Here is a 21,989-nt window from a genome sequence, read left to right as displayed (position 1 = left end):
ATCCTAAGAGAGTTGTCCATACAAACAACATGAACACTACAAATTCCATTGATTTTCCCCGCTCAGCTAGCGATCTCAATGATACAGCGAGACGTCAGTGAAAGCGATAAGCAGATTCCAGCCCACTGGCTCTGTACTAAACGGCGACGTATATTGCAACATATACAATGGCCAAAACATATACACAGGTGAAATAATCCCGTCCTGACAACGGTATAATTATAAAACAGTTTCTTTCAAACAGTATTTGTGTTTCTTTACAAAGCGACATTCTGATGTTGAAATTACTGAAACGAAATCGATTTTTGCAATTATATATTGTGTGACTGGTGAATGACAATGACTTTTCAACAAACGTTTCAGTTGAATCTTGCCTTCTTCACGTCATATGAGACCAATATGAGGAGTGAGTGAGTTGGTGAGTGTGTTTTGGGGAGTGAGTGTGATTTAGGTTTGTTGGTGAGAGTTAGTGTGTTATGAGTGAGTTAGTGAGTGAGTGGTTTAGTGAGTGTGTTTTGGAGTCTTTGAAGGGCATTTAGAAGTGATACGCATGAAGGCAAGAATTGTATGGATGTCAACTTCTTTATTGTGAAGGGTCACGACGTTTCGAAGTATGTTCTTACTTCTTCATCAGGTGCAGCAGTGAAGACCTGATGAAGATTATACTTCGAAACGTCATGACGTCGTGACTTCACAATAAAGAAGTTGACATCCATACAATTCTTGCCTTCGAGTGTGTGTTGGGTTGATGTTGGGTGAGTGAGTTACAGGTGCGGTGTTTATACGCTGTCCAGTATGATACTGAGTGGCTGAGTTAGTGAGTGAACTAAGTTCCACATTGCACATCGCCCCACCGACAGAAGTAACAAGTCTCCAATCTCAGCGCCATTGTTGGGGTAGACACGAACAGCGCCCCATATATATTTCGACAATATGAAACATCGCAATGTACAACTCGAGCACCACGTTTCAACGTTCCGACCTTGGGATTAAGATTAACCCAGATAATCTCAAAGGTTGACATGATGCTATCGCCACGTACATGGAGCAGATTGATCAGCACAGGCTGGGTTCTGTGATCTTCTAAGCCACGTTACTGTTATTACCACGTACATGGAGCAGATTGATCAGCACAGGCTGGGTTCTGTGATCTTCTAAGCCACGTTACTGTTATTACCACGTACATGGAGCAGATTGATCAGCACAGGCTGGGTTCTGTGATCTTCTAAGCCACGTTACTGTTATTACCACGTACACGGAGCAGATTGATCAGCACAGGCTGGGTTCCGTGATCTTCTAAGCCACGTTACTGTTATTACCACGTACACGGAGCAGATTGATCAGCACAGGCTGGGTTCCGTGATCTTCTAAGCCACGTTACTGTTATTACCACGTACATGGAGCAGATTGATCAGCACAGGCTGGCTTCTGTGATCTTCTAAGCCACGTTACTGTTATTACCACGTACATGGAGCAGATTGATCAGCACAGGCTGGCTTCTGTGATCTTCAAAGCCACGTTAATGTTATTACCCTGAGACCCTGCAGTTGTCCGAGAGACGTGTCCATTGTCCATTGTGCAGTAGGCTGTGAATGGGACCAGGAAGTAGTTCCTTCCGTATTGTAGACTTGGCTACACTTACAATAGTAGTAACAATAAGATCGCTTAGTCGAACGGATAGCTTCCTGGACCCGAGCTCAGCTGTAACATATATCTGGATAGTTGTGACTCTCAGATCGCACTGTGGGACAAGCTTCACTAAGCACTCTCAGTCCTAAGATGGTCTAAGTCCAACTTCTCCTTGACCCCTGTACTAAGGTCGCCATGTGGAACAGGAACCAAAGATACAACAGTAGAGTCCTTTCGTGCCGTAAATACACCCGGGTATGTTCGGGGTACATATGGGTACGTCACACACACACACACACACAGCTGTTCCCTTATTTATTTATTTCTGTAGTCAACCACAAGTACAACGATGTTGTCCTTCTGTAGTGAACCACAAGTACAACGATGTTGTCCCTCTGTAGTGAACCACAAATACAACGATGTTGTCCCTCTGTAGTGAACTACAAGTACAACGATGTTGTCCCTCTGTAGTGAACCACAAATACAACGATGTTGTCCCTCTGTAGTGAACCACAAATACAACGATGTTGTCCCTCTGTAGAGAACCACAAGTACAACGATGTTGTCCCTCTGTGTGGAGACTGAAGTATAGGTGCTGGCCAGTGACTTCCAAGCACGGTACCATACACGTACACCAGGGACGGGACCGCCTCCGTGGTGTAGTGGTTAGAGCGTCCGCCCGAAGAGCGGAAGGTCGCGGGTTCGATCCCCGACCGCGTCATACCAAAAGACGTTAAAATATGGTACTTGTTGGTCGGCAGTAATGGGTACAACAAGGACTGGTCGGCTCGGGGTCAGTATAATGTGTCTGAGTGGGGTATTCATGCTTCGCTGCGGCATGGTATCTCAGTGGGCTAGCACTATAAAACCAGCTTCAGTCTGGGCTAGTACAAGCAGCCACACATACACATACACACGCATGCACGTCGTCATATGAGCGAAATATTCTCAAGCACGACGTTAAACCCAATTTCACCTCACCTCATACACGACTCACAAAGCATCGGTCAGACACTGGTATATCGCCACAAACAATGTGAGTCCATTGGTGGACGCGGACATATGCCTTGTAACACTCTATAAGCGCATATACCATCTTTAATCCATATACACAGAGAAACACTGTTTGGTCAGTGGTCAGATGGCATGTGTGTCACCTGGAGTCAGTACCATACGGTGTGCCCCGACCTCCGAGATCCACTACCCCCACCTACCACTGCCCTCACCCCGCGTGTAACCCCACCATCTTGACCATCTCGGCAACACCCGTATCGTCCTCTCTCTCTCTCTCTCTCCACCCCCACCCCCCTCCCCCCGTGACGTCCACCACGAACAACTGACATACATTCAGGACTCGGACTTTAGTACCATAGATTAAACTACGTAGTGAAATATTGGGTAATGGTGTCATATTGGAAAGGGCGTGGTAGGGCGTTGTAGGGCGTGTTCTTTTCATAGTGTCTTCTTGCTGTCTGGTTAGCAGTCATCTACAATCAATTCCTGCATGAACTGTGTTGTTTACCCCAAGGGAAGTAGTGAAGGTACTGCCCCAGCTGTCTGATGCTTAATGCCGCCATCACACAACGTTGCCGGGTTAATGACGTCGTTAGAGAGAATGTCAATATCATAGGTTTAACACAGACAGTACCACTCTAAATGGGACACAGATAAAAGCGCCACAATGGGAACTGAACCATACAATTCAGATCTACAAATGTTTAACCGTCCTATCGCTCCTGTAGCCTGGTTTAACACTCATGCACGTAGCATTCTTGGTGCAGCCGCACTTAAACATGTATGACGTCGTAAGCCCGCTGTTGGAGAGTAAGCGCGAAATGTTGCATGTTGGTTGCATGAACCTGATGTTTCTTGAGTGTTTAAATTATTAACATGTCTGTGGAATTCCCCACGAAGGTGAGACGCTCTGATTGACCCAATATGACCCTAGTTTAACACAACCAGCACAGATACACGGCTTCTGACGGTCAGTAAATCTCCATACAACAGGACATGTGGCTACAGGTCGACCTGTAACGTATTATGACCTGAGAGTGACATCGACAACCTCACATAAATAACCCCACGCGAACAACCTCACATAAACAACCCCACGCGAACACACACACACGCACGCACGCGAACAACCCTCATTAGTATGCGTGGGATCAGCTGTAGGTAGAGCTAAACACTTGAATGCACGACGTATAACACACCGACAGGATGACAGTAACATACCTGTGTCGCTGTATGTCACACAATCACGTTCTACCTGTCTAAACACGTGCCATCATTGAACAATAAGCCCTATATCTACTGGGACCCCACTCACGACCCCAACCCACCTTGATTACCTCAACGCTCCTGAATGAGGAAGTAAGACGTCCCAGACCACGCCCTTCAGATAACCGTCTTGAGATTGTCCCGCTGTATGTAAGCGATGTATATAGACACATACCATGACATTTAAAGGGTGTGTGGAGGCAGATAGGTTTGTAATCGATCGTCTGTTATCTTTACAAGATATGGATGCTGTTTGGATTGAAAGCACACTCAACAATCATTCACATTGGTGGTTATGTTTAAAGAGATTGTGGGTTGTCTACAATATACTCTAAACACATGACGGGTAGACACCTAACACGCCCCCTTCGTCGACGCCATTAAAATATTTTTCTTGAATACTTTCTACTGTTATTACGTCATAACATTATGGCGCAATGCTTGTGAAATACCTTTTCATCGACAGCGGGTCAGATCAATGCGCTACACGACCTTTAGACTGATTCTCTGAATAATTTTGACAGAAACAAATAATTCTATATAAATGGCAAAGGGGCCCCAGTGAGATGGGAGATTCAGCACCTGAACCTGAGGAAATCTAGACTTGCTTCATTTGGGGCTTTAGGTCAGAAAGGGCTGGGCAGAAGGAAAATAATGCGGTCCAGGGCTGTGAGACAGACTAGACAATCTTTCTCCATCGCTGACGCAGTTGCTCTAACCAGAGGAATGTTATAAGGAAATGAAAACTCGAATTAACGTAAGAGAATTCTCCAGTCTGTAATTTCAAGGGCCTCGGGGCAATGGAGCCCTGTTGGTCACCGTGACTCGTCACTTCTATCTGTATCAGGACTCCAGAAGCCATGAATGCCAGCGTTGCCACTGAACAGTCTGTATTACGAGTCCAAAGTCATGGAATCCGACCGCCTACAGAATCATTTCTAATGCGCAGTTCATTCCCGTGATAGACGGCTACCGTAGTACCCCTCTATGGATTATATCAAACACGGAAGTGGTTGCAGTCAAGACTTTTGCATCTGTCCATACTTAAGATTATCGCTACTGAACGTCTCAGCTGTTTGAGAAAATGTGATCCCTACACCAATCAACTATTCCCTACAAATAAACAGAATATGTCCCCAATAGCCACTGAAAACAAATATACGCATTGGAAATACGGGGAAATATTTGCTTATCTTATTTGGCTTGGCATCGGATATAGGTTAACTAAATCGACGAACAGACTCCTAATTGTAGTCCCGCCTTGATCACGTTACCGTCAGCTGATACCGTCGCTCTATATTATGAGGTTCAAGAACCGTTTAACACAGTGACTCGCCATCTAATCGGGCAAACTGATGTTTGATACGAAGGATCGAGGTGAACGTTGTTGTTGGTGGAGTTGATTATTATGTCCCAGTACCTCCAACAATGTCCACGTACTTTGGCCAACGATGCTGCAATGATGTTGTCATGCATTGGTTGCCAGACATTTCTTCCTTCAAAATCAGAGGGTGCCAAATCTGACTTAACGGGTCAGTGGGTGAGTATGGGTTTAGTACCCTTACGCCGCTTTAAGCAATATTCCAGCAACATCACGGCGGAGACACCAGAAATAGGCTTCACACATTGTGCCCATGTGGGGAATCGAACCCGGTCTTCGGCGTGACGAGCGAACGCTTTAACCACAAGGCTACCCCACCGCCCCATATATTCAGTCCAGGAGTCACGCACGGCAGCCATGGCGACAACAGGCCTGCACAGGTACATTCCGTGTGAAACAGCACACTTTTAGGATGTTTCCACGAAGTTTAGTCTTTATATTCTCAAAAGCTGCTTCAGCAGAATATTGGCCATTATTGTTCTGCCATTCTGGGATTGGTCAACATTAAAGAGCACATTTTGCCTTCTCTGGAGGCGACGTTATCGTTGTTATACTCTGTCTGATAGCGGTCGACCTATGGTTACAGATCAACACACTGATGTGGGTCTTCAAAGCTAAGCTACCAGTGAAGATCCAGACAGACCTGATCTCCAGCAAACCATGCTTGTAAGGCGACTAACGGAATCGGATGGTCAGGCTCGCTGACTCGATTGACCCAGGTCAACTTATCCCAACTGCGTAGATCGATGCTCATGATGTCAATCACTGGATTGTCTGGTTCAGACTCGATGCCAGAGATTCCAACTGTTTCGGCTATGTGACATTTGGTCGACGATCCTGAATAATCATATATATCTTTCGTTCGAAATCACTGACCGAGTCAGCCCCTGTGAGACATCATTGACCGAGTCAGCCCCTGTGAGACATCATTGACCGAGTCGGCCACTGTGAGACATCATTGACCGAGTCGGCCACTGTGAGACATCATTGACCGAGTCGGCCCCTGTGAGACATCATTGACCGAGTCGGCCACTGTGAGACATCATTGACCGAGTCGGCCACTGTGAGACATCATTGACCGAGTCGGCCACTGTGAGACATCATTGACCGAGTCGGCCACTGTGAGACATCATTGACCGAGTCGGCCACTGTGAGACATCATTGACCGAGTTACTTCTCCCTGTGAGACATCATTGACCGAGTCGGCCACTGTGAGACATCATTGACCGAGTCGGCCACTGTGAGACATCATTGACCGAGTCGGCCCCTGTGAGACATCATTGACCGAGTCAGCCCCTGTGAGACATCGAGTTGTCAACACGCCTAAACTACTACATGCCATGGATGTTACACGTATGTACAGTAACGGCAGACACCACCCGGAACGGCAATAACGGCAACATTCACCTGATGTGACGCAGGGAATGAATAAATAACACCGGTGATAATTACAGGTACTTGAGATGTCAGTGGGTGGGTGTTTGGGTAGTTGATAGAGTGAAAGAGTGAACTTATTAGAGAAGTAAGCTGAAGAAATACCAAATCCTAAATTTCGAAAAAGATGCATACCCATTATAATGGATCTGGAGATATCCAACGCCGCTCGTAACACCTGTATCCCGCCATACGCTACTACTCTAAATGGAACACCTATAAACACGAAAACTGACTCGAACCATGCAATTCAGATGTACATATATTTAAACTACGTGCAGTGAACGCAACTGCAATTTTAATATCTTAAAGAATGCGTCATGATAACCTGTTTTATGTGTTGTATATCAAACTGACACGATACCGTTTTGCCTACGGTGTCACAAGTACCCCAATGTGATTCTGTGGGTTACATGCAGCCCCTATAGACCATTACGTACACACCAGTCGGTCCTCGCCATGACATACAGATATATCAGTCTAGGGACACGCCCTGGTACATACTGCACGTTCAGCATTACGTCGCGAATTATACACTGTAGGAAATATGTAGTAATTTGTGAGGTTTTGCTACCGTGCAGTGAGTGAATGAGTGAGTTGGGGTTCGTGCACCTCTTGACATTATTTAATCATTTAACGGCCTTTCAGGTCAGAGTTGGAGGAAGTCCTTTCAGGCGATGATCAAATACGCTTACGACATTGCATTTAACATCTGTAAATAAAAGTATCCCAAATGGTATGTAACTTCTGTATACAAAACTGTTCAAATTAGTGAATAACATCTGTATACAACAGTATCATTACTGGTGTAGAACATCTGTATACAACACTATCATTACTGGTGTAGAACATCTGTATACAACACTATCATAACTGATGTAGAAAATCTGTATACAACACTATCATTATTGGTGTATAACATCTGTATACAACACTATCATTACTGGTGTATTACATCTGTATACAACACTATCATAACTGATGTAGAACATCTGTATACAACACTATCATTACTAGTGTAGAACATCTGTATACAACACTATCATTACTGGTGTAGAACATCTGTATACAACACTATCATTACTGGTGTAGAACATCTGTATGCAACACTATCATTACTGGTGTATAACAATTGTTTACAACACTATCTTTACTGGTGTAGAACATCTGTATACAACACTATCATTACTGGTGTATAACATCTGTATACAACACTGTCATAACTGGTGTATAACATCTGTATACAACACTGTCATTGGTGTAGAACATCTGTATACAACACTATCATTACTGGTGTTGAACATCTGTATTCAACATTATCATTACTGGTGGAGAACATCTGTATACAACACTGTCATTTATGGTGTAGAACATCTGTATACAACACTATCATTACTGGTGTAGAACATCTGTATACAACATTATCATTACTGGTGTATAACATCTGTATACAACACTGTCGTTACTGGTGTAGAACATCTGTATACAACACTATCATTACTGGTGTATAACAATTGTTTACAACAATGTCTTATCACTGGTGTAGAACATCTGTATACAACACTATCATTACTGGTGTATAACATCTGTTTACAACACTATCATTACTGGTGTAGAACATCTGTATACAACACTATCATTACTGGTGTAGAACATCTGTATACAACACTATCATTACTGGTGTATTACATCTGTATACAACACTATCATTACTGGTGTAGAACATCTGTATACAACACTGTCATTACTGGTGTATTACATATGTTTACAACACTATCATTACTGGTGTATAACAATTGTTTACAACACTATCTTAACTGGTGTAGAACATCTGTATACAACACTATCATTACTGGTGTATAACATCTGTTTACAACACTATCATTACTGGTGTAGAACATCTGTATACAACACTATCATTACTGGTGTAGAACATCTGTATACAACACTATCATTACTGGTGTAGAACATCTGTATACAACACTATCATTACTGGTGTATAACATCTGTTTACAACACTATCATTACTGGTGTAGAACATCTGTATACAACACTATCATTACTGGTGTAGAACATCTGTATACAACACTATCATTACTGGTGTATAACATCTGTATACAACACTATCATTACTGGTGTATTACATCTGTATACAACACTATCATTACTGGTGTAGAACATCTGTATACAACACTATCATTACTGGTGTAGAACATCTGTTTACAACACTATCATTACTGGTGTATAACATCTGTTTACAACACTATCATTACTGGTGTATTACATCTGTATACAACACTATCATTACTGGTGTATAACATCTGTTTACAACACTATCATTACTGGTGTATAACATCTGTTTACAACACTATCATTACTGGTGTATAACATCTGTATACAACACTATCATTACTGGTGTATTACATCTGTATTCAACACTATCATTACTGGTGTAGAACATCTGTATACAACACTATCATTACTGGTGTAGAACATCTGTATACAACACTATCATTTATGGTGTAGAACATCTGTATACAACACTATCATTACTGGTGTATTAACATCTGTATACAACACTATCATTACTGGTGTATAACATCTGTATACAACACTATCATTACTGGTGTATAACATCTGTATACAACACTATCATTACTGGTGTATAACATCTGTATACAACACTATCATTACTGGTGTAGAACATCTGTATACAACACTATCATTACTGGTGTAGAACATCTGTATACAACACTATCATTACTGGTGTATAACATCTGTATACAACACTATCATTACTGGTGTAGAACATCTGTATACAACACTATCATTACTGGTGTAGAACATCTGTATACAACACTATCATTACTGGTGTAGAACATCTGTATACAACACTATCATTACTGGTGTAGAACATCTGTATACAACACTATCATTACTGGTGTAGAACATCTGTATACAACACTATCATTACTGGTGTAGAACATCTGCATATACAACACTATCATTACTGGTGTAGAACATCTGTATATCTGTATACAACACTGTCATAACTCCCGTACAGAATCGACTAACTACGCCCTGTCGGCCAGTATACATCAACACAGTCCTAGTTGTGTAGCCGTGCAGACGAGAGTTTGACCAAGGTCGTGGTTATTACTTATTTATTGCTGTGAAACAATGGCTGAGCCTTAACATACAACAGCTTGGGAGAAGGAATGGCGGGATTTTCAGGCCTGTGACTGGCCAACAGTCTGTTTGTTGACCGAGCATTGCAGGTTTTAAAGTTTCGCCACTTTAAAGTATGTACTAATATAAACAAAACTGCGTAAACAGTCGGAAATAGCCGTGAGAATCTCCGGGGGCGTCTCGTAAAAAGTCGTCAATTTTCGTAAAGGAGACAGAATGTACAGGTATAAAATGGTGGCGTGTTTCCCCCGAGGCGTCTTTCCGTGTAAGAGAGATATAAATGGCCAAAGTCGCTGGCATCTCGGTGTATACACACGTAATCCTGTTGTTTTGCATATGTTTGTCATGTCCTGTGAAAGATGTTTCTTGAGGTTTGATGTTTCCGCCTTTCTGGGAAATGCTGCACTTTGACTCACGTCTCGCGGTTTAATTCGACGTCAGAGGCAGTGTTTTTACACAAGCACGGGATCGTAATCCGACAGGCAGATACGTACTTCAGTTATTGACGGTAATTTCCACACAACAGCAACACTCCAATGACGTCATGCACATGTTAAAATGTGATTTAACTCGAGTTTCATGCAAAGCTTAACGACGAGTGTGTCACATAAATATTTAGGGAGCCTTTACAACTCTTGATATACCATAGCTCTATGTATTTCCAGCCTCGATTATCCAGACTAGCTTAACTGCAGTTATATAGGTCCAGTCAAGTGTAATGAATATATACGCAGGATAATCGAGATATAGATATTATCGACTGTCGATATGTTGAATGCAATGACTTGGCTATGGAATACTGGTGTATTGGGTTTAGGAAAAAGTGCAGGCATTTTGACAATTTGAACGTCTTTGAACCGAACTCCTGCATAAACAGACAGGTTCGCTTCAGTGCGTGTCTACAGTGCATTAGGTGTTCACAGCCGATGTGTAGGGACGATAAACAAAATATCTACTGATTGTTTAGCTATTGACCTAGTATGCTGTATATCCTTTAGACTTCAAACAGATCTATGGTAAAAGAAAACAAATTTCTCTTGAACTATTTTAGGTCATTTGGATACTAGCTTTTCCACCATATACCGTCCATGACTTTTTATACTGTGAATAGGACCATCTACCGGGTGATTTCAAAGTGTATATTTATGACCATCTCAGCCGTTAATGACGGCCATAATCTGATTGGGCCCATACCCGCCATGTAATATACGGCAATCTGACACGACAAGTCCATTTCCTTGGCTCCCGCCAAACACTAATATCATTGAACGGGGACCAAATATGTGTAAATTCTTTGCTAATTGTTCGGGTGTTCGGTCGTATGGGCAGTGATGGCGGCCCTGTTGGTTGAGTGTCCGTCAGTATTGACCGCTGCTGCTTGGACGGAGGGAGGAAAATATTGTCCATATTGATCAGCTGGTTAGTATAGGACATAGTCCACAATAGATGGTCAGTATAGTCCACATTGACCAGGTGATCACTTCAGCCAATATTAAGCAGGTAGACAGTATATTCTACATTGACCAAGTGAGCGGTAGTGTCTAAATCTGGCGCAGTGTGATTACAGGTAAACATACGGGGTCATTATCCGGGAGGAGGTCAAGGTGCTGTTGGAGACGTCATGGACGGTACAGCAGCACTTTGTCAGCGCCGGCTACACTCACAACCTACCCCCTTACCCTAGCTGCTCTGATCAACATCGTAAACATCAAAGACACGTCATTTCAGGTGAAAATATATATTGCTTCATATCGGGGGCACGGGGGCCTCATTTGTCGGAGGCAGAGTCGTCTCCCTTAGGCGTACCAGAACCCGAGCCAGATTGTAGGTATGAATCCCGGTTCGACCCGACATTTCTAGATCTATCAGCACCGTGTCCGGGACTCTGTGTTTCACCAATGATGTTGCCGACCTGCATTACTTCGGTCTTTCCTCCCACATTAAGCAGATCCGCCGTTATACAACTGGAATACACTTCAAAGCTGTTAAACACAACCCATTCTCCTTCGTTTCCTATCGCAAGGAAAGTAGAGAGATACAAATATATCACATACCCACCACGACTTCCCAACCCACCTTCATAAATCCTTGAGCTATAGTTATGGTAAGTGTAAAATCTATTGCGAGTATGGGATATCGATTGTTACAAAGATTGTCCCGTGTCGTGTACCATGTTCTGGCCGTAAAGATCTCCAGTCAATACATCCCACAATGGTACAACGTGGCGAGGTGTTGGGACTATACAAAGTGATGTGGAGACAGACTGATGTACATGTCAACATGGCCGCATCTCAATGAAACAGTGAGCGCCATTGTGAAGTACAAAGTAATCATACATCCAAACACTGCGTTCAGAGCAGGGTTTGAGGAGGCATGTTGTCAAGGTCGTTGTGGAAGCATTAACTAGTCCTGGGTTCGATCCTTGCTATACTATGTATGGTGTTGAGGGTTTAGACGAATTGTCAAATGTCGACGATAAGTGTCCCTTTGGGCTTCACCTCATGTATACCAACGACATACCAGGACATACCAATGTCAGTGACGTCACTCGCTATAACCACACGCCATAATATGACGTCACTCGCTATACCACACGCCATAATATGACGTCACTCGCTATATCACACGCCATAATATGACGTCACTCGCTATACCACACGCCATAATATGACGTCACTCACTATACCACACGTCATAATCTGACGTCACTCACTATACCACACGTCATAATGTGACGCCACGACCCGTCACAAGACACGTCATAATGTGACTACGTCGCTCGTCACGACACACGTCATTAATTTGCATGCAGAGGAAGTGTGGCGAGATGAAATACCCCAGAACGCTGATTCCCCTCCACTCTCCAGAGTCTGTAACCAGCTCCAATCAATGAACCGATAACAACGTCTGGTTATGTAGTTATGTGTGTAACAAGCCTTACAGTGTCGATATATTGATTATTGATCATGGTAATTCGAACACAGCTCTTTTAGTGGTCGTCCTCTTTACAAAAGGTGATTAATTTAGTTACCGCTGTCGCTGTTGAGACGGTGATGTGGAATGAGGCGACCGTCGCGATGATGACAACACGATTTCTATGGTGACACATATACATGCGTGTGACTGCCTTGACTAGCCCTGACTGTGACTGACTGCCCTGATCTGACTGCCTTGACTAGCCCTGACTGTGACTGCCTTGACTAGCCCTGACTGTGACTGCCTTGACCAGCCCTGACTGATGTCGGTTCCACAGCGACGGTCCATTGGGATGCTATGCCTCAGTTTACCATGCACACCCCCACTCAACACAGTACATGTGTATACTGATTCCAAGCCGGCCTGTCCGCGTTTTATTCCCTAAATGCTCAGTAACATGCAGGTAACAACAAATGACATATTTTAACGTCAATTGGTATGATCAGGGATCGAACCACCGACCCTTCGATCTCTTAATAATAATATCATAATTTATATTGCGCTAAATCCACACAGACAGCATGCTCATGACGCAGACAGTTCATTATTACCCCGGATAACCCATGCTACATGTGATATAGTCACATGACTTATATCCCACCGGGTACCCATTTTCTGCTGGGTGAACAGAGGCACTGTTGAATAAACTCACTTGCCTAAGGTGAGACCACATGTATCACATGTGCTTCGTTGTGGGGCAGGACTGAAGTCCGAGGAACTCTCTTGAAAACGCTATCCGCCACACCACGGAGACGGTCAACTGAAGTAGATGTTGCCAATGTCATGTAGTTAAAGCCGAAGTAGTTCATGAAGTAGATTTCGTTGGTTTCTAAACTTCCGGAAATACGACTGGATCTAAAATCCTGAGAAATCGCTATGATTGGTAAGTCTAGTTGTGTCGACCCACGTCGCCAGCAGTTGCCACACGGCTGCAGGTATTCCGCTCTTGGGGAATGTGATTTGTATCAGCGCGGTGACTATACCCCGGACAAACACTAGGGTGTACATTCGACGTGTCATTACGGGTAATTACATATATTATCTAATCCTAAGAGAGTTGTCCATACAAACAACATGAACACTACAAATTCCATTGATTTTCCCCGCTCAGCTAGCGATCTCAATGATACAGCGAGACGTCAGTGAAAGCGATAAGCAGATTCCTGCCCACTGGCTCTGTACTAAACGGCGACGTATATTGCAACATATACAATGGCCAAAACATATACACAGGGGAAATAATCCCGTCCTGACAACGGTATAATTATAAAAACAGTTTCTTTCAAACAGTATTTGTGTTTCTTTACAAAGCGACATTCTGATGTTGAAATTACTGAAACGAAATCGATTTTTGCAATTATATATTGTGTGACTGGTGAATGACAATGACTTTTCAACAAACGTTTCAGTTGAATCTTGCCTTCTTCACGTCATATGAGACCAATATGAGTGAGTGAGTGAGTTGGTGAGTGTGTTTTGGGGAGTGAGTGTGATTTAGGTTTGTTGGTGAGTTAGTGTGTTATGAGTGAGTTAGTGAGTGAGTGGTTTAGTGAGTGTGTTTTGGAGTCTTTGAAGGGCATTTAGAAGTGATACGCATGAAGGCAAGAATTGTATGGATGTCAACTTCTTTATTGTGAAGGGTCACGACGTTTCGAAGTATGTTCTTACTTCTTCATCAGGTGCAGCAGTGAAGACCTGATGAAGATTATACTTCGAAACGTCATGACCCTTCACAATAAAGAAGTTGACATCCATACAATTCTTGCCTTCGAGTGTGTGTTGGGTTGATGTTGGGTGAGTGAGTTACAGGTGCGGTGTTTATACGCTGTCCAGTATGATACTGAGTGGCTGAGTTAGTGAGTGAACTAAGTTCCACATTGCACATCGCCCCACCGACAGAAGTAACAAGTCTCCAATCTCAGCGCCATTGTTGGGGGTAGACACGAACAGCGCCCCATATATATTTCGACAATATGAAACATCGCAATGTACAACTCGAGCACCACGTTTCAACGTTCCGACCTTGGGATTAAGATTAACCCAGATAATCTCAAAGGTTGACATGATGCTATCGCCACGTACATGGAGCAGATTGATCAGCACAGGCTGGGTTCTGTGATCTTCTAAGCCACGTTACTGTTATTACCACGTACATGGAGCAGATTGATCAGCACAGGCTGGGTTCTGTGATCTTCTAAGCCACGTTACTGTTATTACCACGTACATGGAGCAGATTGATCAGCACAGGCTGGGTTCTGTGATCTTCTAAGCCACGTTACTGTTATTACCACGTACATGGAGCAGATTGATCAGCACAGGCTGGGTTCCGTGATCTTCTAAGCCACGTTACTGTTATTACCACGTACACGGAGCAGATTGATCAGCACAGGCTGGGTTCCGTGATCTTCTAAGCCACGTTACTGTTATTACCACGTACATGGAGCAGATTGATCAGCACAGGCTGGCTTCTGTGATCTTCTAAGCCACGTTACTGTTATTACCACGTACATGGAGCAGATTGATCAGCACAGGCTGGCTTCTGTGATCTTCAAAGCCACGTTAATGTTATTACCCTGAGACCCTGCAGTTGTCCGAGACGTGTCCATTGTCCATTGTGCAGTAGGCTGTGAATGGGACCAGGAAGTAGTTCCTTCCGTATTGTAGACTTGGCTACACTTACAATAGTAGTAACAATAAGATCGCTTAGTCGAACGGATAGCTTCCTGGACCCGAGCTCAGCTGTAACATATATCTGGATAGTTGTGACTCTCAGATCGCACTGTGGGACAAGCTTCACTAAGCACTCTCAGTCCTAAGATGGTCTAAGTCCAACTTCTCCTTGACCCCTGTACTAAGGTCGCCATGTGGAACAGGAACCAAAGATACAACAGTAGAGTCCTTTCGTGCCGTAAATACACCCGGGTATGTTCGGGGTACATATGGGTACGTCACACACACACACACACAGCTGTTCCCTTATTTATTTATTTCTGTAGTCAACCACAAGTACAACGATGTTGTCCTTCTGTAGTGAACCACAAGTACAACGATGTTGTCCCTCTGTAGTGAACCACAAATACAACGATGTTGTCCCTCTGTAGTGAACTACAAGTACAACGATGTTGTCCCTCTGTAGTGAACCACAAATACAACGATGTTGTCCCTCTGTAGTGAACCACAAATACAACGATGTTGTCCCTCTGTAGAGAACCACAAGTACAACGATGTTGTCCCTCTGTGTGGAGACTGAAGTATAGGTGCTGGCCAGTGACTTCCAAGCACGGTACCATACACGTACACCAGGGACGGGACCGCCTCCGTGGTGTAGTGGTTAGAGCGTCCGCCCGAAGAGCGGAAGGTCGCGGGTTCGATCCCCGACCGCGTCATACCAAAGACGTTAAAATATGGTACTTGTTGGTCGGCATTAATGGGTACAACAAGGACTGGTCGGCTCGGGGTCAGTATAATGTGTCTGAGTGGGGTATTCATGCTTCGCTGCGGCATGGTATCTCAGTGGGCTAGCACTATAAAACCAGCTTCAGTCTGGGCTAGTACAAGCAGCCACACATACACATACACACGCATGCACGTCGTCATATGAGCGAAATATTCTCAAGCACGACGTTAAACCCAATTTCACCTCACCTCATACACGACTCACAAAGCATCGGTCAGACACTGGTATATCGCCACAAACAATGTGAGTCCATTGGTGGACGCGGACATATGCCTTGTAACACTCTATAAGCGCATATACCATCTTTAATCCATATACACAGAGAAACACTGTTTGGTCAGTGGTCAGATGGCATGTGTGTCACCTGGAGTCAGTACCATACGGTGTGCCCATAAACGAGCGTCTCATTTTAATGCCGACCTTTCGGGTCTCGCTGTTCAATAAATCAATAAATCAGCGACATATGGATTAGTGATCAATAGAAGTGATATTCGTGTTGATCTGCCCAAGGGTGAAGAATCAGCGAACTCAGTGTGTTGCAAGCTAAATATGATGAGTATACTCAACCGAGAGCAGTGTGGATGTCTTCACATAGAGGGTAGAGCGTAGGTATTGATAGGGGTGGGGTGTCAGGGTGAAGGTATTCACACAGAGGGTAGAGTGTAGGTATTGACAAGGGTGGGGTGTGTGTGTGAAGGTATACATACAGGGGTAGTGTGTAGGTATTGACAAGGGTGTGGGGTGGGGTGGGGTGTCAGGGTGGGAGGTCTTCACACAGAGGGTAGAGTGTAGGTATTGACAAGGGTGGGGTGTGTGTGTGAAGGTATACATACAGGGGTAGTGTGTAGGTATTGACAAGGGTGTGGGGTGGGGGTGTGTCAGGGTGAAGGTATTCACACAGAGGGTAGAGTGTAGGTATTGACAAGGGTGGGGTGTGTGTGAAGGTATACATACAGGGGTAGTGTGTAGGTATTGACAAGGGTGTGGGGTGGGGGTGTGTGTGTGTGTCAGGGTGAAGGTATTCACACAGAGGGTAGAGTGTAGGTATTGACAAGGGTGTGGGGTGGGGGTGGGGGTGTCAGGGTGAAGGTATTCACACAGAGGGTAGAGGGTAGGTATTGACAAGGGTGGGGGACTGGGCTGACGGTATACATACAGGGGTAGTCTGTAGGTATTGACAAGGGTGAGGGGTGAAGGTATACATACAGGGGTAGTGTGTAGGTATTGACAAGGGTGGGGTGTGTGTGTGAAGGTATACATACAGGGGTAGTGTGTAGGTATTGACAAGGGTGTGGGGTGGGGGTGTGTCAGGGTGAAGGTATTCACACAGAGGGTAGAGTGTAGGTATTGACAAGGGTGGGGTGGGGGTATACATACAGGGTGTGTGACAAGGGTATACATACAGAGGGTGTCCAGTGTGAAGGTATTGACACAGAGGGTAGAGTGTGGGGACAAGGGTGGGCTGGGCTGAGGTATACATACAGGGTGTAGTGTGTAGGTATTGACAAGGGTGTGGGGTGGGGGGGGGTGTGTCAGGGTGAAGGTATTCACACAGAGGGTAGAGTGTAGGTATTGACAAGGGTGGGGGACTGGGCTGAAGGTATACATACAGGGGTAGTGTGTAGGTATTGACAAGGGTGAGGGGTGGGGGTGTCAGGACAGGTATTCAGGGGTGAGGGTAGGTATTGACAAGGGTGGGGACTGGGCTGAAGGTATTGGGGTAGTGTGTAGGTATTGACAAGGGGGGTAGTGTGTAGGTATTGACAAGGGTGGGGTGGGGTGAAGGTATACATACAGGGGTAGTTTCTAGGTATTCACATATTATGGTGTACAGGCATACACATAGGACGACACCCTGTAAGTATTCAGGCATATGTGACAAGACGCGATGAGTTGATTATGTTTAAACCATAGGAACACACTCTAAAGAAACATCACATTCCACGGAACTCCTGAACTGCCAGCAAATACAAGTCCAGTCCAGCTGATGTAGAAACAGTAGGTGGACATTACCACGTGGTCACCACGCCTTGCGGTGTTAATCAATGTCCACAGGTGCCCCTAGCACATCCCCCGGGCACCACCTTGGCGTTAATATCACTGTCATCACAGCAATAACGCTGACCTTACATCGCTTGTTAATGGCCACCCTTACGTCTCCTATAACAATACCACCCACCCTATCCCACCCGTTACCCTCCTACCCCGACACCCACCACGCCACGCCACTGATGCATGAGCTACCCATCTACTATAGTCGGTATGTATATTGTTTTCTAAGGTTTTAGTGAGAACACTGTGTGGAGTTACTCCAGCCCTGTAAATCAGTTCTTGCCACCTAGAGGTATGCTGCAATGTTTTACCCTGTACGTGAAACGGATGCCTTCCAAGAGGTCTAGACACAGAACCAACACAGTCGGCCTCGGGGCGACACTGCCGTCAGACATACAGACCCCGGAACTCAACAACAGAAGTCAAACGTGGATCAGCTTCACCAAACAGTCGTGATAGAACTGTTACAACATGTTTAACGTCCGTGATATATGTTAAACATTTCAAACTTCGATAATCTATATATACAGTTTGTAAATGATCTACGCGACTCAAATTATTACTTCGCATAATTATACAATCGTCGGTGAATTATACAAAAGATAGTTTAAATCAATAAGTTATAGGAATCAATTTTAACGTCAATTGATCATACGACACAAATATAACACCTAAGGTCTATACGAAACATCCTTAACGTTGCTGAACTACCCGAATCTGTTTTGACGTGAAAGAATTAAACATCTGTTTTAAATTCGACAATAGTACTTAATTCGACAATAATACGACTTTGTTTTAACGACGCTTACCTATGCAAAAACATCGATGAACTAAACGAATCAGTTTGACGTCAATTAAAGTTTAGAAACAACCTGTAACTCAAAAGATATGTACGAATAAGTCATCGCATAAAACAAATATGATAAAGGCAAAAAGAAAACTGTGAGTATCTGCAAAACAATCCAAAACGTTAAAATCTGAAATCAAATATTCTCTGAAAAAGAGAACGTACTTTTAGTAGTAGACCGACACCACAATAAGGCTTCCTCGTAAAGTAGCAAGTTTTAGCTCACCTTATCACAGATGGGTTCGAGGAAGGTGGCAATCCCGGCCCTCACCCGGTTACGGTATCCTCTGACGGTGCCCCTGGGGCTGACGATCTGGCGCTCCTGGAGGGTGGAAGGGTCCCTCACATCCCTCCTCCCGGCGAAAATCGGATCCGAGTCTAATTTTCTCCCATTTGTCAACCTAAACTGTCCATCATTCAGTCTCCTTTCTATGGCGGACGCTGCCTTGCCCATAATCTCCGAGTGGAACTGTGGTGGTCGATGCTGCTCTAACCCCCGGGGCCCTAAACTAGGGGGTGGGGTTCCACCCCGTTACACATCTCCAGCGGCCCTCGCATGGCTTGCTCGGACTGTTGGTTAAGCACTCGGGACATCGCCCATTAACGCACACAGTAAAACAGGGATTATCTTATTCCAAGAGAATTATCAATGATTCATTACACCTCACCAAACTGCCGGTACATCCAACACAATCGGTCCCCTTGTCTCAGCAGCGCTGTGTCGACGACGACGTGCTTGTCCCTGTCACACACCACACACCGGTGTCACGGTAAGACACCCAGCTGTTGGGAGGGGCGTGGTCTGCCCGACTGTCAGACTCTCCGCAGCTTTCACTCACAACACACATTCAACTCACGAGCCACGAGTCTACCTGGGTCACGTGACTGACGTCATGAAAACAAGCAGTGTATCGCCGAGTACGGTGTATCTATCCCCAGGTGCGAAACAAACGCTCACCTATCGATTTTACCGTCGACACTGCTCAAATAACCCGGAGCAACAATCGCACTTTTTCATTATTTGCGTTTTCTCTGCAGCATACCGGGGGACAGAATGTGCGACCTCAGTAAATTCCACCGTATTTTTCAAGATATGGCTATCTTGCTACAAGCCCGCGCTTCAGACATTGCCAACTTTAAACCGTTACATCCTCTAAATCAACTCCCATCCCCTCTGCAAACGGATTAATTCGGATTTCTTTTGTTGTTCGTGTTGTAGGAAGGTTTTTTTAAATTGTCTCATACTTCAAAGGTAGTGTTTTCAGTAACGAAAACAGTGATAGTAGCATTCGTACTACCTTCCGTCGCGAGGGGCCGAGCGCCAGACCTCAGCCATGTTGAAGGCCTAACCATCACCCCCGTACAATACATGATATAAAAGTCGGCGACTGCTGTCTGTGAATGTTTTATCACCGCCGAGTCCTCACTGTGACAGAATCCCGCATCGCTGAAACTGTTATACCTGGCGGCGATAGATGAAAGAAACCCATGCAATATAGTGGACAGGTAATGTCAGGTAAACGCCAGGTAAACGTCAATGAAAGAGACGGTTACGACCGCTTCAGGCGGTTAAACTTAATATCCGATTCATATATTCAAATTTTATGCCTCTTGATGTTCCGTGATTGTCTGTATTCTAAACCCAGACACGAGGATGCTGCAGCAACTGTGATACAGCCTATACTTCTACTGACCACACCAAGTAACAAATGCCCCCGACTGCTGTGCAAAAATGCGCTTAAAAACAGACAACAATGTTTTAACAACAATGTCATTTCTCATCATTACATTATTGTCAAGCTTGAAGACAAACCCGTGTTCCTTTTCAATTCCTGTTCTTACAATGTCGGAAGTAAATACACGCTGGAAGCGGCCTAAAACAATATACACTCACTACTGCTCAGCACATTATTCAGGGGCGGATCCAGGAAGGGTGTGTGGGGTGGTGTGGGGGGAAGGGGGAGAGGAAGGGTTTGGTTTTTTTTCATCATTTACGTGCACCCCTACTCCAAAATCCTGCCTCCGCCCCTGTATTGTCAAAGATGACGTGTGGGTGTGGTTGTATTCCGTCGCCTTGTTGAAACCTTTTCACAGTGTGACGTGATGTTTAACACGAAAAACGGCAGCTAAGAACGATGCAATGAAACTTCGTCAGCAAACTTGAGACCAGCAACATGCCAAAACACCTGCTAGATATATACAGCGTGTCTGAAGACAGTTCAGGTAAATTCAATATTCCATATACAAAAATACCTGTACAGACTCGGCTATTATAGGAAGTTATTTCCCTGACTGTGACCAGATCTGAATGTATCAAAACAATGGGTCGGTAACTATGGCTATTATTATCCTCTCTACCCCAGGGGATATCCGCTACTAATCCCTTCCCCCGGGGCAAAACGAACATCTTACGGCAACAATGTCTTGATGTTGGAACAACATTTTTCACAAGGGCTCCACCTATTCTCTCCCCCCCCCCCAGGACTGGGGAGCGGACATGTAGAATATGACCCCCCTCCCCTCAACTTGTTTTGGGGACAACTGTTTTGCGGATTATAGGTGTATCTGTGTTGATGTTCTCACAAAAGATTATATAGCGTGTAAAGGCATACTCGTCAAATGAGTCAAGGGGGAATATATTAGTAAGATGGAAGCGTGGAACCATGACGTTGTGGTAGATTGTTTTCTCCGTGTACCTCAGATCCTTGTCACGTGGTGATTGCCTTCAATGACAAGGACAGACT

The 21,989-nt window shown here is 44.5% G+C and overlaps 1 protein-coding gene across 2 annotated transcripts in view; it reads right to left on the bottom strand.

Moving 5' to 3' along the window:
- The window catches only part of LOC124272728 (glutaredoxin domain-containing cysteine-rich protein CG31559-like), a 53,961-nt gene extending 33,796 nt beyond the window's left edge, over positions 1 to 20,165 (bottom strand). The window contains exon 1 of one of the 2 annotated variants that reach the window (XM_046707933.1): positions 19,472 to 20,165. In XM_046707933.1, the coding sequence (XP_046563889.1) occupies positions 19,472 to 19,699 (228 nt within the window). In that variant the 5' untranslated portion in view covers positions 19,700 to 20,165. The remainder of the gene's footprint in view (positions 1 to 19,471) is intronic. The other variant, XM_046707934.1, reaches the window with a different exon arrangement.
- Between the last annotated feature and the right edge of the window lie 1,824 nt (positions 20,166 to 21,989).

The sequence above is a fragment of the Haliotis rubra genome, unplaced genomic scaffold (genome assembly GCF_003918875.1).
Source record: "Haliotis rubra isolate DU_JTF1 unplaced genomic scaffold, ASM391887v1 Scf172, whole genome shotgun sequence".
NCBI classification, from domain to species: Eukaryota; Metazoa; Mollusca; class Gastropoda; order Lepetellida; family Haliotidae; genus Haliotis; species Haliotis rubra.
This window is presented reverse-complemented; position numbering and strand designations above follow the sequence as displayed.